The sequence below is a fragment of the Pogoniulus pusillus genome, chromosome Z, assembly GCF_015220805.1.
Source record: "Pogoniulus pusillus isolate bPogPus1 chromosome Z, bPogPus1.pri, whole genome shotgun sequence".
Lineage (NCBI taxonomy): Eukaryota > Metazoa > Chordata > Aves > Piciformes > Lybiidae > Pogoniulus > Pogoniulus pusillus.
The window spans coordinates 53977095-53990771 of record NC_087309.1 but is presented as its reverse complement, the minus strand read 5'-3'; the positions used below and the strand labels follow the sequence as shown (position 1 = coordinate 53990771).

The 13677-nt window shown below is 46.3% G+C and overlaps 1 protein-coding gene across 1 annotated transcript; it reads right to left on the bottom strand.

Moving 5' to 3' along the window:
- Positions 1 to 1214: 1214 nt before the first annotated feature.
- Positions 1215 to 5503, bottom strand: DMRT2 (doublesex and mab-3 related transcription factor 2). The gene is made up of 4 exons (XM_064139998.1): positions 5456 to 5503; positions 4546 to 4896; positions 4333 to 4435; positions 1215 to 2633 (listed from the first exon to the last, which is right to left on the bottom strand). The coding sequence occupies exons 2-4, from the start codon at positions 4876 to 4878 to the stop codon at positions 1588 to 1590; spliced, it is 1482 nt and encodes a 493-aa protein (XP_063996068.1). The 5' UTR covers positions 4879 to 4896; positions 5456 to 5503; the 3' UTR covers positions 1215 to 1587.
- Positions 5504 to 13677: the final 8174 nt, after the last annotated feature.

The window sequence follows — 13677 nt, the reverse complement described above, 5'->3', positions numbered from 1 at the left end:
TACAAGAGAAGCTTATTTTCAACTAGGTAAAATCTCATTAGGATGAATGCTTTTGAAAAGTGAAACTTTAGCTAGTGTCTAAGTTCATTTAAATTACACCTATTTTTTAACATTCCTGAGAAAAAAATAATGTGCTTTGTGAGATGTGTTAGGTAAAGTGTATTTTTTCCAATGCATTTGTTGCTTTAACAAATGGCTTAGAAAATCACCCACAACAGAGGACTCATCTCATCCATGAAAAGGGTCCTGCTGTTCAACCACATTACTCTCAAGAAAAACACTGAACACTTTCAGAAATGAAGAAAGAACATTTCACAAGCTCAGATTTATTCATATCAAAACAAGCATTTAAGCTGTACAGTGAATGTAATAAAATCAGAAAATACTACATTCCGCTCACAAATACCAAATATAAATTGTTCTTAGAAATTAATAAGCAATTAAGAGCAAGCCAAAGCTCCTTTAAACTGAATGAGCTCTGTCTGCAGTATAAAAATATTAAGGAAGGTAACCAAGGGATTGGTGGTTAGCATTAGATGTGTTAGCAGTAACATTTAGGGAAAACCTTCAAAACCACTAATTTAGAAAGCTTCAAGCTCTGTCACAGTGAAAGCTGGTAATGCCTCCTTCTACAACCCTGCCAGGTTTCCAGGTAAGTCCCACTGGTTACTCTCCTTTGTTTCTGCTATCCCTTCAAAAGAGTGTCAAATTACAAAACTGAGAAATCATTACTTGTTTTCTCATTAGCAGTGATGATTCTGAGCATTATTTTTACAACCTAAAGGTAATTTCTATTACTACAACAAAAGGCTCTCAGGCCCTTTCTGGTCAAAATTGAAATGTTTTCAGAACGGGAATATTCTAAGGGGTGGAAATCCAGATTAAAGACAGTTCAATGTTTTCGGAGGGAGGGGGGGGGAAGGAGTTGGGGGGGGGGGGGGTGGTAAAAAGCACTTTTTAAAAAAGCTGACCAGAGCTAATCCCCTCAAACACTCTGTAGCAGCTATTCTGCCTTAGCAACAGAAGTTTTCACAGAGAGGTGTAAAAGAAATCAGTCTTTTACACTAGCATGCACTTCTCCTTCAGAATAAAAAAGACATTTGGAACCTGATCCAAACCTCATTTAAGTTAATAAAAATAGTCTTCACATTAGTCTACTTCTTTTCTTAGTTAACTGGAGACTTGAGGCAGGAATCACCACTTGTGTCACCAGGATAACTAGGAAGTACATTGATAACAGCAGACAAATAGTGAACCTATCCTGAATGTAAGGCATACATGCCTGCAAGATAAAGACAAAACAGAGATCAAGAAAGTGTCTATGCTTGTAGGTAATCTCAGTTTGTTGAACTGCTTGAGATAACAGCACTTTGCAGTCTACACATGCAGTTTCACTTTATTTTTTTTTTCCAGAAGAGAAAACATGCATATTCATGTACAACATTCTCAGATAAAACAATTACCATTTACAGTAAGAAGTTCTCTTCACAAATCTTTTAAGACACAAGGCAGACAGTAGCAAATCTGCAGAAGACAAAGCATACAAACTCTCTATACTAAACATAAAGTTCATTCACTTGAGAGACATTAGCAACTGCCAGAAGAGGGCCGCTTAAGAATTGATTCAACTGAAAATGACAGCAGCTCGGTTGATGGAAGTTTTGTAGTGGCCTCTTTGGCCCCAAATAAGTCTTTTGCACATTTGTCTACTGTTAGCTTGTAGTTCTGGTTCTCTTTAATTGAACACTCTCTATATTTTTTAGGAGCATCTTCAAAAGTCTCTTTCACAAATGATGTTCTCAACTCTTCTCCTGATCTGTCAGGAAGTGTTTGCTGGAACAGTGACTGAAATCGGCTGTATTTGAGTGGTGGAGGGGGCTTGGTGCTATCTTTGCTGAACTTGTTTAATACCTGTCCCTGAGGAGTCAGAGAATCCTTATCAGAAATCTGATAGAAAGTCCTTTTTGGAGGAGAGAAAGCTGACCTTTCACGATCTTCCTGAGGAAGGCACGGTATCTCATTACATGACTGCTGAATATCTTGTGCGGGAGTCAGAACAAAAGAATTTTCCAGTTTTGGAGACATGATGTTGCCCTCAGTGTTTGGACAGTCCTGACTTTGTGAGACCTTGGTATCCCAACCTGACCCAGGTTTGAGAGTTTGGACAGTAGTAGCATTTAACAGGTATTGCTGGTAGAGGAGAGCATCACTAATGGGGCCACATTTTGGCCACACTAAGAATCTGGAAGACAGGGGATACTGCCTGTAAGTAGTAGCTACACTGACATTTGAAGAAATCAGTTCCACATTGCTGGATCCCGAATATTGCATGGTTAGGTCAAGGCAGGTTGGTAAAAAATTACAAAACTCCTTGTTTGAAGCATCAGCTTGAGTAGCATTGAAGGCTGTTTTATACGAATTGTACTCAGGTCCCTGCACCATGCGATTAGGGAGAAAAAAGGCAGCTGCTTGTGTAGCTTCCATCATCTCTCTCTCTTTATACTCTCTCTCTAGCATAATATTCTCCAGCTCTTTATCAGCAAAAGCTCGCCTTTTTCTCATCCTGTCACTTACAGGGGGTGGCAAGGGTGAATTCCCTCCCAGGTAAGGGTCTGTTGGAATAGGACGGTAACCTAAAACAACAAAGAAGCATTAGGAACGAAGCCATATAAGAAAAGTGTGAAAGCCATATAAGAAGCCACGAAGCCATATTAGAAAAGTGTAACAGGGCTCAGTTTGGAGCCAGTTTTGCCAGGCATTGAGCACTTAGCTTCCTACTGAAGTCACTGAGCCACAGAGGCTTAGATCCCTGTACCTCCAGACATGTTCAGTATACATTTCTCAACACAGACAAGCAAGCCCTGCTCCTCCTACAGGTGTAGCCTCATTCAAAGCCAGCTAATAACTTTACAAAGCAACTCCAAAACAGAAGATAAAGGGGGAGAGGGGTGGGAAGAAAAGGGGGGGGGGGGAAGGGAGGAGAGGGTGAACCTCTGATATCTGTTATGATAAGTATTCCACCATGCAGCTTAAGGAACACGCATTTTTTACAAACACAGGAGTACTGAAATGTTTTATTTCTTCTGTATTCAAAGAGAAAGTCAATAAAAAATAGAAATCCACTCTACAGTACATTCAATTACCAAGCTAACTGGATTTATTTAATATAACCAGTGGGTTATATTAAATCCCATTTGCTCTACCCGGACAAGTAATCCCATTGAACTAATGGAACTACTTACACTTGTGAGGAGAACAGGATTCTACCTGTTTTCACTCTCATTCCTGCCACATGGGTTTCCCCACTGCCAAGGAAGATATCTATGCCTACAGCTGACGCCTTTTCTAGTCTCTAGAGATGAACCACTATGTACACATTGCTATAGATGGTAGAAAACTCCAAGGAGAGCTGGGAGAAAAGAAAAAGAAAAGATAAATTAGAAGAAAGAATATAGAAGATACTTTTTTTAGAAGAGTGAACCGTAGATGAAAATTAGTGATTTCTAAGCAGACGAAATTTTAATTGTACTTGCACATGCAAAGAAAAGAGCTTACTATTTTGACCAAAAAAAAATAAAGGTAGATTTGAGAATTGCAATGCTTTACAAGGCTGTAGTTTGTAAAATAATTGAAGTAGACACAGAAATAAATGCAGGCATAATCAGAAGAGAAAGCACGGGGGGGGGGGGAAGGGGGAAGAATACATCCTCTCACTAAAACACCCATCCTGAAAATGTCCAGTTTTTGTTTTGTTTTTTCAGGGGAAAAAATAAAGAAACCAGCACCCTATTATGTATATCTTGCAATTGATAATGTTGCAAATGGTGCTGCTGTGTTAGGCATTCAGATAAAAATTAAAAACCTAACGCCTAATCGATTTACTCATTTGCAGATAAAAACACCCGCGAATAAATGACTCCGCGCTGCAAAAATGCTGCCGGCTAGTCATGAAAAAAGAATGTCAGTTTGCAACAGTAACACTCAAATTTCAAATTATCATTGCTAGCATTTGAGGCATTATTTCGGGCAGTTTTTGAAGGGAACGCAATTCTGCCACATCGAGTTCAACCCCGAAGGGCAGCAGATGCGGGTAGGGGCTACGAGGGCGGCGGGTGCCTGTGCGCTTGGACTTGCCAGCTCTCGGCTCTCGCACAGCGCGCTTCAAAACCGGCCTTAGTCCAGGAAATAATGCTGCATTTCGCGCACGTCCGTGAGCAGCCGCGCCTTAGACAGGAGGTGTATGTTTGTCGGAGGCAAAGCGGGGCTTTACCGCTGTCGGCCGGAGCTGCGGGCCGGAAGGCAGCCCGTGGAGGGAAAGTGGGATGCTTTTACCTTCCAGGATGCTCTTGGCCAGAAGGCTGGGCGTTCGGATATGCCTCTGGTAGACGGCTTTGCGCTCCAGGCTCGTCTGTTTCCCCGCCAGCCCCTTCTTGTCCTACGATAGCGACCAGGAGGCGCCGTCAGCCAGCGTTCCGCCCGCCGCGTGCCGGCCCTGCGCGCCGCGATCCAGCCCGGCCCAGCTGGTCCCATCCCGTCCCTTCTTACCTCAGTGGCCTGCTGCCGTCGGAGCGCCACCTGGGCGGCCATGACGCGCTGCCGCTCCACCACCAGCAGGCAGTTGGCACACTGGCAGTCGCGCCAGCGGCAGAACCGCTTGTGGCCCTTCAGGCATGACACCACGCCGTGGTTGCGGCATCGGGCGCACTTCGGCGTGCGGCTCAGCTTTCGCGGCTCTCCCCGCCGTGGGGCCGCCGCCGCCTCCTCGCTTTCCTCCTCTTCCTCAGCGCTCCTGAGCGGCGCGACGGCGGCCTCGTTCGCCTCCTTCTCCACGCTCTCCACGTCGATCTCCCAGTCGGCGGCAGAGCGTTCTTCAGCCATGGCTCCTCGGCGGCGCAGCTGCAAAAGAAGAGTCAGATCGCCCGCTCCCGGGCACACCGGGCTTCCGAGGTGGCAGCCGCCGTCCGGCCCGCCTGCAGTCCTGCCGAAATGTGCCCCCGTCGGGAAGTCAGCAGAACCCTTTAGGGATGCCATCTTCCCTGCTGCCGTCTGCTCGCGATTCTTCCCCATACCCCACCGGCTAAACTGAGAGTCGACTGACGCTCCACTTCCCCACCAGCCCCGGGGTGCCGGGGAACTTTGCTCGCCCGCGCAGGCAGACGCAGTCTCCTGCGCGCTGATGAGAGAGAGGCAGCCCCAGGGCGATGTTCTGCGCTGCAGGGCTGCGGGGCTGTCGGGTCCTCAAGGAGACCTGTTCATTTCGGTATCTTGACAAGCCTCCTGCCCGCTGCGTTGTGATTTAAGAGACTGGTCGGGAAAAGGAGATTAACACACCACTCCTGTCCGCTCCAGATGTAAGCGACTCCTGCAGCTCCCCGCACCGCAGAAGCAGTGTCTTAGGAACCCTCACTTCCTCCCACCCGACCTGCTCATCTTTCCTCCTGCGCTTATCACTTACTCAAGTTCAGCACCAGAGGCCGGCAGACGGTGCAGCAGCACGTAGATAGACCGCTTCCCGCAACTCGCAAGGCCGCCGCTGTCCAAGCCCAAACTGAGGCAGGGGACTTCCAAATCCCGCACCTGGGGACGGGCAAGGCTTCCCGACAGCCGGAACACCTCACCGTCGTGGCTCCAGGCCGGGACAGGCCGAACTGTACAGGTTGAGGGTGCGCACGCACTGTACTGGAGCCGCTGCTGGTACCCGCCACGCCCCGGCCGTGCCTACCCCGCGGCACAGTGCCCGCCGCCGCCCTGGCCCCTCCGCGTTATTAGCGCCGGCCGTCGCTGCCCGCGCCGCCCATTGGGCCCGCGCCGCGCGGCCGCCGCTCTGATTGGTCCTAGCCACCACCGCCCCGCCCCCCTCGAACGTGTGCCAGCCGGCGGCCGCTCGCTCGTGGGTGCGGGCGGGCGCGGAGTGCGCACCGCCTACACAGCGGGCACAACCGCGCCGGGCGGGAAACGTGAGAAGGCAGCGGAGGTCTCTGTTTTTGGGAGGGAAAAGGAGGAGGGAGAAGGGGAAGAGAAGGAGGAAAGAAACGGAGGAAAGACGGCAACGCGCATCATCGTGTCAGCTAAGAAACCAGCTCCGCGGGCGCCCCGTGTCCGAACCGAAGAGCGGGCTAGGGATTCGGGTTTAAAAAGCCTAAACAGGCACCGCGTTTTTCGTTTGCTGTAGATCGTGTGACATGGTCCACGACTGAAAGGCACTCGTGGCAATGGCTTGTTTTCGAGTTTGAAAACGCAATGGAATCGGCGTTGTCTTCTTGGCCTCTAGGAAATTAAGTCGAGGAACAATATTCGTGTTTTTTTTAAGCATCCTCTCCCGGCAGAGGCATTTCCCACCCACCACTGAGCTACTGAATAATTTTGCATCCCTTTCCAACCTCAGTCCCTGAAGGAGACTGGTTTTTTTTTTTTTTTTTTTTTTTTGAAACTAGTCTCTCAAAACAGGGAGACATAGAAGGCGTAAGACACGAAGTCTCAGCCGTGCCAGCGAGGTGTTTGCGCTCGGTAAAAATGGGAATTCCCACGGGGCAGCAGCGGACAGAACATACCTCGGCCGCATTCAACACCTGGTAGAGAAAGGGCTGGTGAATTTAAACATGACATTCCCAGAAAAGCGAAAAATAAAAAAGGCATGTAGGAAAGCACCGCTTGCCCTCTAGGGTATTGATCAAAAATTAACATTACGAGACTAGAAGGCCGAAACTGCTGTCCGAAAAAAAGGAAGTGTTCTGCTCTTTCGTTGAGCAGCGCATGTGTATAATAAATACACACGTTCATGTACATAATAAACACAGGCACTCATTCACGGCAAGCACGCGAACCGGCTGCCGGCCACCGGTTCGGCTTAGATAAACCCTGCTCCCGCAGCCCTTCGGGACACAAGCCAGTAGGCGAGAGGCTTCCGTTGCCTGTCGCTCGCAGCGCGATGGTCCGAGCAGGAAACCGAGTCGTCTCCTCGCCCCGCGGGCACCTGCGGGGAAGGAGGCCGGAATATTTGTGCCCTGGAAGCGTTTTTTTCCTCTCGGGCTGCGCTGTCTCACAGTGCTTGCTCCGGGAGAGAGAGCGAAGTGTATCCTTCGACAGCAGGTATTGAGCATCCCCAAAGAGAGCCTAGCTACTGTTTGACTTACAAGCATGACTAAAAGGCAAATACCCAAGGAATTCCACTTTCCCCCTTGGAGTCCCTCTTGAAAGGCACCAGCATGACAAAGGACCTACTAGGTTAGGAAACAGAAGTCCCCTTTGCTTGTAAGACGACACCAAATTACAAAGCACGATTCTGCGGACCGCTGGAGTAAATTACAAAACGGTTCGCCTCCTGTTTACTTTATCCGCAGGGAACTGGGAAACCTAGCCATGATTTCAAAGGGTGTTTGTATAACTCTTTTCTGCTCCTCTTGTTTGCTCTCGGTTGTGGGACGCGTTTGGGCTCCTCTCCATCTCCCAACCCTCGCTTCCCGCCCCCCACCCCCGGAAAGGAGAGAGGAGCCTCCGCCGTTCTCCACCAGGAAGCACCCAAGAGAGAAAACGGAGAGGAGCGGTCGGTGGCACCACCGGTGCCTTCCTCGAGCGGCACTGACCTGCTTCTGCCGCTCACCTCGAGCTTTGGCCCGCGAAGGAAAAGTGGCGAAGCCTGCGTTGTGCTGCGGCTGTGTATCCACCTGCTCAGTTGTAACGCTCCCTCTGAAGCCCCTCGCCATCCCGCTAGCCCTTATACCTGCGGGTTCGGGTGCCCTGGAGCGGCTGCCAGTGGCCGAGGCTCATGGGACGATCCTGAGCTCCTTCGGAGTCTCGCCCGCGCACCCTCAGCCGTGTCTCTCCTCACCCCGCACACTGCTACGGGGGTCCACTCAGGAGTTGCACCGCTTGAGGCGGATGGGGAGTTCATATGAGAAACTGGGTTGTGACCCCAGGCCGTGCGGGCGACAGCGAGAGATGCGCCGCGTCCGGGCCTGTGGAAAGCTCAGAGGAAGGACAGCCCTGAAGCACGGTACAGATCGTCTTCCCCGGGAGCCAGTGGCAGCGAGGTGCCCAGCGCTGGGCTCTGCTTTGCATTGCTTTTGCTTGCGGCGGGGATGAAGGACGAGCAGGTGCAGGTGCCACTGCCCCCCCTGATCCTCGCCTCCCCAGCCCCTCCCTTCTTCGCAGGAAATTTATTAGCAAGGTCAAGGTAAACTAAACAAACGGCGTCTCCGGATAGAACGCTTTGATTTTGCCTTCCCCTTGAGCCGTCGGAAACAGATTACCTTGCCGAACGCATGAGATCCCCGCACCTTCTTTGGTCAGAGATGGTAACAGTTAATCCGAAACAAACTGTCTCTGTCCCTGCCCTGCCCGCCGTCCCCTCCCTCCACGCCCCGAAGTGGCGGTGTCCGGCCGGGGGCTCCCGCCTTGCCTGCGTCGTGCACGCTCCCGAGGGGGGCATCGGAGGCCGACAACAGCGTTCTTCAGCCCGCGGTCCGAGCCCTGTGGGACAGGCTTCTCCTCCGCGGAACATGAAAGTGCCAAGTAACTTTAATAAAAAAGCTCGGACTCCCAGATGACCTCAACAGCGCAGAAGAAAAACGGAAAAGATTTCTTTTTTTTTTAAAAAAAGGTGGAGAAAAATCACCTTTTCCAGTATTATCCAACCACCGGTAAACCCCGTGATCTCTTTTACAGTTTTCTCCTGTCAAAATCTGTTTGTTTGGTTTTTTTTTTTTCCCCTTCCTACATCAGACTCCTTCTGTCTCTTGTAAACAGCGCTCGCACTATGGTAAACTTAGACAAGATTTTTATCTACGGCACAGACGGTTTTAAACTGATTGCACTTTAAAACTTCTGAAAGAAGCAAGTTCACCATTTATCTGTTTGTGCTTTAAACAAGTGTTTAAGTGTAAAGCAGTTAGGTACAGAGTGAGAGGAGGAATTTCTGTTATTCATGCCTGTCAGTCAAACAAATATAATAAGTACAGATAATACCAGTGTAAGAAATTACAAGATATTGTGGTCAGTATAGCGTGATATGGAAGCAAACTTAATTGACTGTAAGAGTAATTCCACTGCCTTTGTAGGAATGTTTGCTTTGGCAATGAGGGCAAAGGTTAGACTTATTAGCGGGACTTAGTATCACACCAGAATAATCTTTAATTGTATAAAAAACAGATTGATATCAGAAGCAGTAAAGGTAAACAGAACAGAATCATCAGTCTGGAGTCAGTTAGGAAGTCTGATGGGAAGCCTGGAGGTGTCAATGGAAATTTCCCATTAATAAAGACAGATTTGGATTAGGTACAGGGTGAACAAGAGTTTCCCATCTACACCACTTTTTACCTCAGTAGCTGTCTGAAAGAAGAAATGGGCTCTCAAAGAGGAGGAAGGAGCAGGTTATGAAGGAAGGGCAGATTTGCTCACTGTGGCTGTGAGCTGTGCCTGCTCATTGGGGCTGCACTAGGGAACTACATTTTGACCCATATCTCTGCAAATCTGTCACACATAGGCATGGTGATTATTAGTTGAAGCAAAGAAGAAACACTGCTCAGTGGAACTAGACCTTCCTCTCTTGCAACCTCCATGTTCATGTCCAGGTAGCACTGGGGCAGACCTAGAGAGACTTCAAGTCAAAACTAGGACAAACAGATTCTTAACCAAGCCTGTCCTGGATTTTAAATTTAGACAGGAAAAACGCCATGAGGAGGGTCTGTGTGCAATCTACAGCACCTTCACTGTGGCTCACAAACAAGGCTGACCTGCGCCTTGCCAGCACTTAATAAAGCCAGGAGATAATTGGCAGTTTTTTTGCTAAAATGTACTAGAAAGTTGGATAAACTCTCAACATGAATATCAAGAATCCACTGCACAAGCATTTAGCATAGCAAACTGTCAAGTCAGCAGCTCATGTACTTCTCTATAATCTTCCCAAATGTCTTAAGTAGTTTGGCAAAACTTGTGTTGCAATAAATTCTAGTGAACTTTTGGGTTTGGTTGGTTGGGTTTATTTTTTTTTTCAACATATGGCCTTAAAAAGTAACTGAGCCAAGAGTATTTTTAGAACCACTGCAGAGTTTGCTGGAGATGTTGTCTCAAAATCTCAAAACTTGTTTGCACTCTGAAAGTTTTATTCAAATGTCAACCAGATGCAGAAATTGTAGAGGTTTAGGTTTTGGTTTACAGTCCTGGAAAGTAAAGGTGAGGTCTCTGCAATGTAAATTGTCTCTTGGATTGCCACATTGTAGCAGAACAGCAAGAAGTCTTACTAATAAAGCCGCTTTTGTGGTAGGTGTCATGAGTGTGTGTCCTCCCCAAAGCGTTACAATCATACACAAAATATTTAAAATGCCAGTAAGACACTTGCTAAATCAAGTAAGTTGAGTAAGCTATGCTATACTTAGCAGTAAAAATTCAATTACATAAATGTAAGTTGTCAGATTTTGTTCTCATTATTAGGTAGCACTACCGTTTCTGAGTAGCCCTGCTCAAGTTAATAGGATCATGAGAGGTTTTAGTCAGCATGAAAAATAATATCAGAATGTAGTGATACATCAGTTAAAATAAGGCAGAAAAACTCAGGCCACATTGATTCAAGCAGGTACGTAGGCTACATCAAAGGCTGCTCGTTTTACTCCTACCAGCAAGAAAGTTTTTAGAACTCTATGAATCCAGAGACCTGTCCACACCTCACATGGACATTTGCAGTTATTGTGGATTCCTCCTTTCTTGGTTGTTGGACATCATTTGAAGAAGTAGGAAAGCAAAAGATGAACTTCCCATACACTAGATGTGATGCTGATACATCTCAAACTCCTTACATACCTAAAGGGCAGAGACCCCTTCTAGAAGATTTTGTGTGATGTTTGAGATGGAAGAGATTTCTGTAACTATATAAATAAAATCTGACCCTTTTTTATGGTTTCTCTTTTTCTTTCTCTCTCTCTCTCTGTGTTTTTTGAGTGGTTGGTTGGTTGATTTTGCTAATACTTTTGCTTATCTCTTTTGCTTTGTTGAGGCTAGGTTCAAAAACAGCACCAGAAAAACCAAAAAGTACATGGAGTGCTGAGATAGAAACATGGCTCTGGAAGTAGATATTTTGCATTAGAGTGGTTTAAAGTACTCCAAACAGCCTGAGAACCTTCTTTTATAAATATATATTTAGGGGATTTTCCTGTATACCATACTTTGTCCACACATTATTCATGCACACAGAATCACACAGAGTACATCTAGTCAGAAGAGAACTTAACCCCAACCCTCAACCCATCACTGAAAGGCCAACACTAAACCATGTCCATAAGTGCCAGGTCCACACACTGCTCAGACTCCAGGGACACTGATTCCATGACTGCCCTCAGCAGACCATTCCAATATTTGACAAACCTTTCTGTAAAGAAGTGTTTCCTGCATCCAACCTGAACGTCCCCTGGTGCAGCTGGACACCATTTCCTCTAGTTCTGTCACTGCCAAGTATTTTGAAGGACAGATGAGTACAGTCTCTGTCAGAGTCAAAATAAATGGAGAGGTGACAACAGGGTCACCCTCTGAAAGGATGGCATTGCCATCACAGGAGGGAATCTGTTTGGCACAGCTCTGTTGTGCTAAGGGATATACTGGAGCACCTCATTCACTGTTTCTTGCCTTGCCCTTGGTGCAGCTAAGCCACAGTATTGCAAGCACTGTTGCTGAACAGAGGAGCCACTGATCCATCTTGCATTTTTTCCCTAGCAAAAGGGAGCATTTCTCTGACATACATCTGTGGAAGGCAAATCAGGAGCTGTAACTACTTCAAACTCTTTCCTCTCACAAGTACACCTGATCACTGACTCACTTGAATTTGACTCTTGGCATAGATATCCTGGCAGACCCTGCCCTGACAAGGCATTTAGTACTGTGGCTCAACACAAGACCACACATCAGATTTATCTGGATATGATGTTTACTGAAGTCACCAAATAAAAAGCAAAACAATACAAGAGATAATTCCTATGTCAGATAGATCATTGCTAGTGTGGAATGTGTTTAATACTATAAACACATTTTGTTTGGATGAAAATCTAAGACATAAAGCCTTCCTGAAAGGTGCAGCTATTTGCTATTCTGAAATCAAACTCTTCTCTCCATTCCATACAGACACCCCATTGAAATTTTTGAGATTAAATGGGCGTAAATCTGAGTTTAACATATTGCAGATGTGTACATATATAAGAACATAGGATGCATTGTACTAAAAAACACTATTTTACTTATGGTATTTTTTCAGCACTTATGATTACTTGCAATAATAAAAAAATACTATTCCACAAACTTATGTCTAAGATCATATGACATAGTGAGCATACTGTCATCTGCTTCATGATTTAACATCTGTGGTTCTTTGCTAACTCATGGTCTTTGGCCATCCAGCATGAGATCAACTATAAAAAGTGTCATAAAATTAACCTGTTCTAAGAGTAAAGGCTTTAACCAGCTCTGCTGAAGTAGACAGAAAATTCCTGGTTCAGCTGTAGGGGAAACTGAGCAAGGCTCATATTTAATTTGTTTTAACTTTTAAAAAAAAAAAAAAAACCAGACAACACACTGTTCAGAGATTCTGCCTGCCCTGCATGATCAGGTCTATGGCAGTCTGATCCTCAAAACACTGAGCTTGAAGAGTTTCTTGCCAGTTGTTCTTCGTTTACCTCGGAGAGTAGATGAGACGAGCTACTGTGCCACAGGGCTGGGACAGCAGAGCTGTTGCTGTGCCACAGCACACATCCATCTCTTCTGTGACTCCCATCTAAAAGAAATTCTGTAGAAGTATCAAAACACACTTAAACAGATGTTTCAGGAGGAGAGGGGGGGAATCATCAGACTTTTTACCCAAGAAGTAAGGAAGCATGAGAATGTGCTTAAGAACCTATCTCTTCGTAGTGGTGTGCTGACTTGCAAAACTTGTTATTACTTCCACAAAATGCCCGAATTTCATACCATACTGATTAAACTACTGCTTCCCATAGCCAGCCCACTGAAGGATGTGCAACAATAAGAGATACACCCCATCCTCAGGTGACAGCGAGTGAGCTATACTGATTTCAACCAGATGCACCATAAAATACTAACCATCAAATTCTGCAAGTAAATAGTGGCTTGCCCCCAGCTTTCGCAAAGTCAGACTCTGCCCAGTTTTGGGGTCACTGTGGCAGGGAATTGCCCAGATTCTTTCCAGCTTTTCTCTGGTTGGGCACCATTTATCTCTTAAAATCGGTCAACCAAGACACATTAAAAGGTGTGCCTTGCAGGGACTTCAATGTGTTTCAATACAAGGGGGGGAAAAAATTCTGATGTCTAAAAAGAAATTTTCATCTAGGCAAGAATGAATTTCAATAAAATTGTTACTTTTTTTGTCCTTTGTCTACACAGAAAGTAGTTTAAGCCAGGGAATAGAATATCAGTAAGAATATCAATTTAAGAACAGTAGGTAGAGCAACATAAAAAGTCTTCCTCTTGTTTGTGTAGGAATAGAACATGCCCTCCAATGTAATTACATCCCTCCACAGGTCTGCCTGCCCAGCAGCATATAATACACGCAGATGCTGGCAAGGTATAAATGTCATTGTGCATGATTTGAGAACTTCATTCCACTATATACCAGAATAATAACGTGCAATAATAAATGAAAGTACTCAGCTCTCTTCTTTGGCTGAATAGGTTTAGCTGAGTCAG

What these genes read in the sequence shown, in the direction of transcription:
- DMRT2 (XM_064139998.1), bottom strand. Translation starts at nt 4,878, where the DNA reads ATGGCTGAAGAACGCTCTGCCGCCGACTGGGAGATCGACGTGGAGAGC. An exon ending in GACGGCAGCAGGCCACTGAG is followed by an intron (nt 4,436 to 4,545) that starts GTAAGAAGGGAC and finishes TCGCTATCGTAG; the next exon opens with GACAAGAAGGGGCTGGCGGG. An exon ending in GGCCAAGAGCATCCTGGAAG is followed by an intron (nt 2,634 to 4,332) that starts GTAAAAGCATCC and finishes TTGTTGTTTTAG; the next exon opens with GTTACCGTCCTATTCCAACA.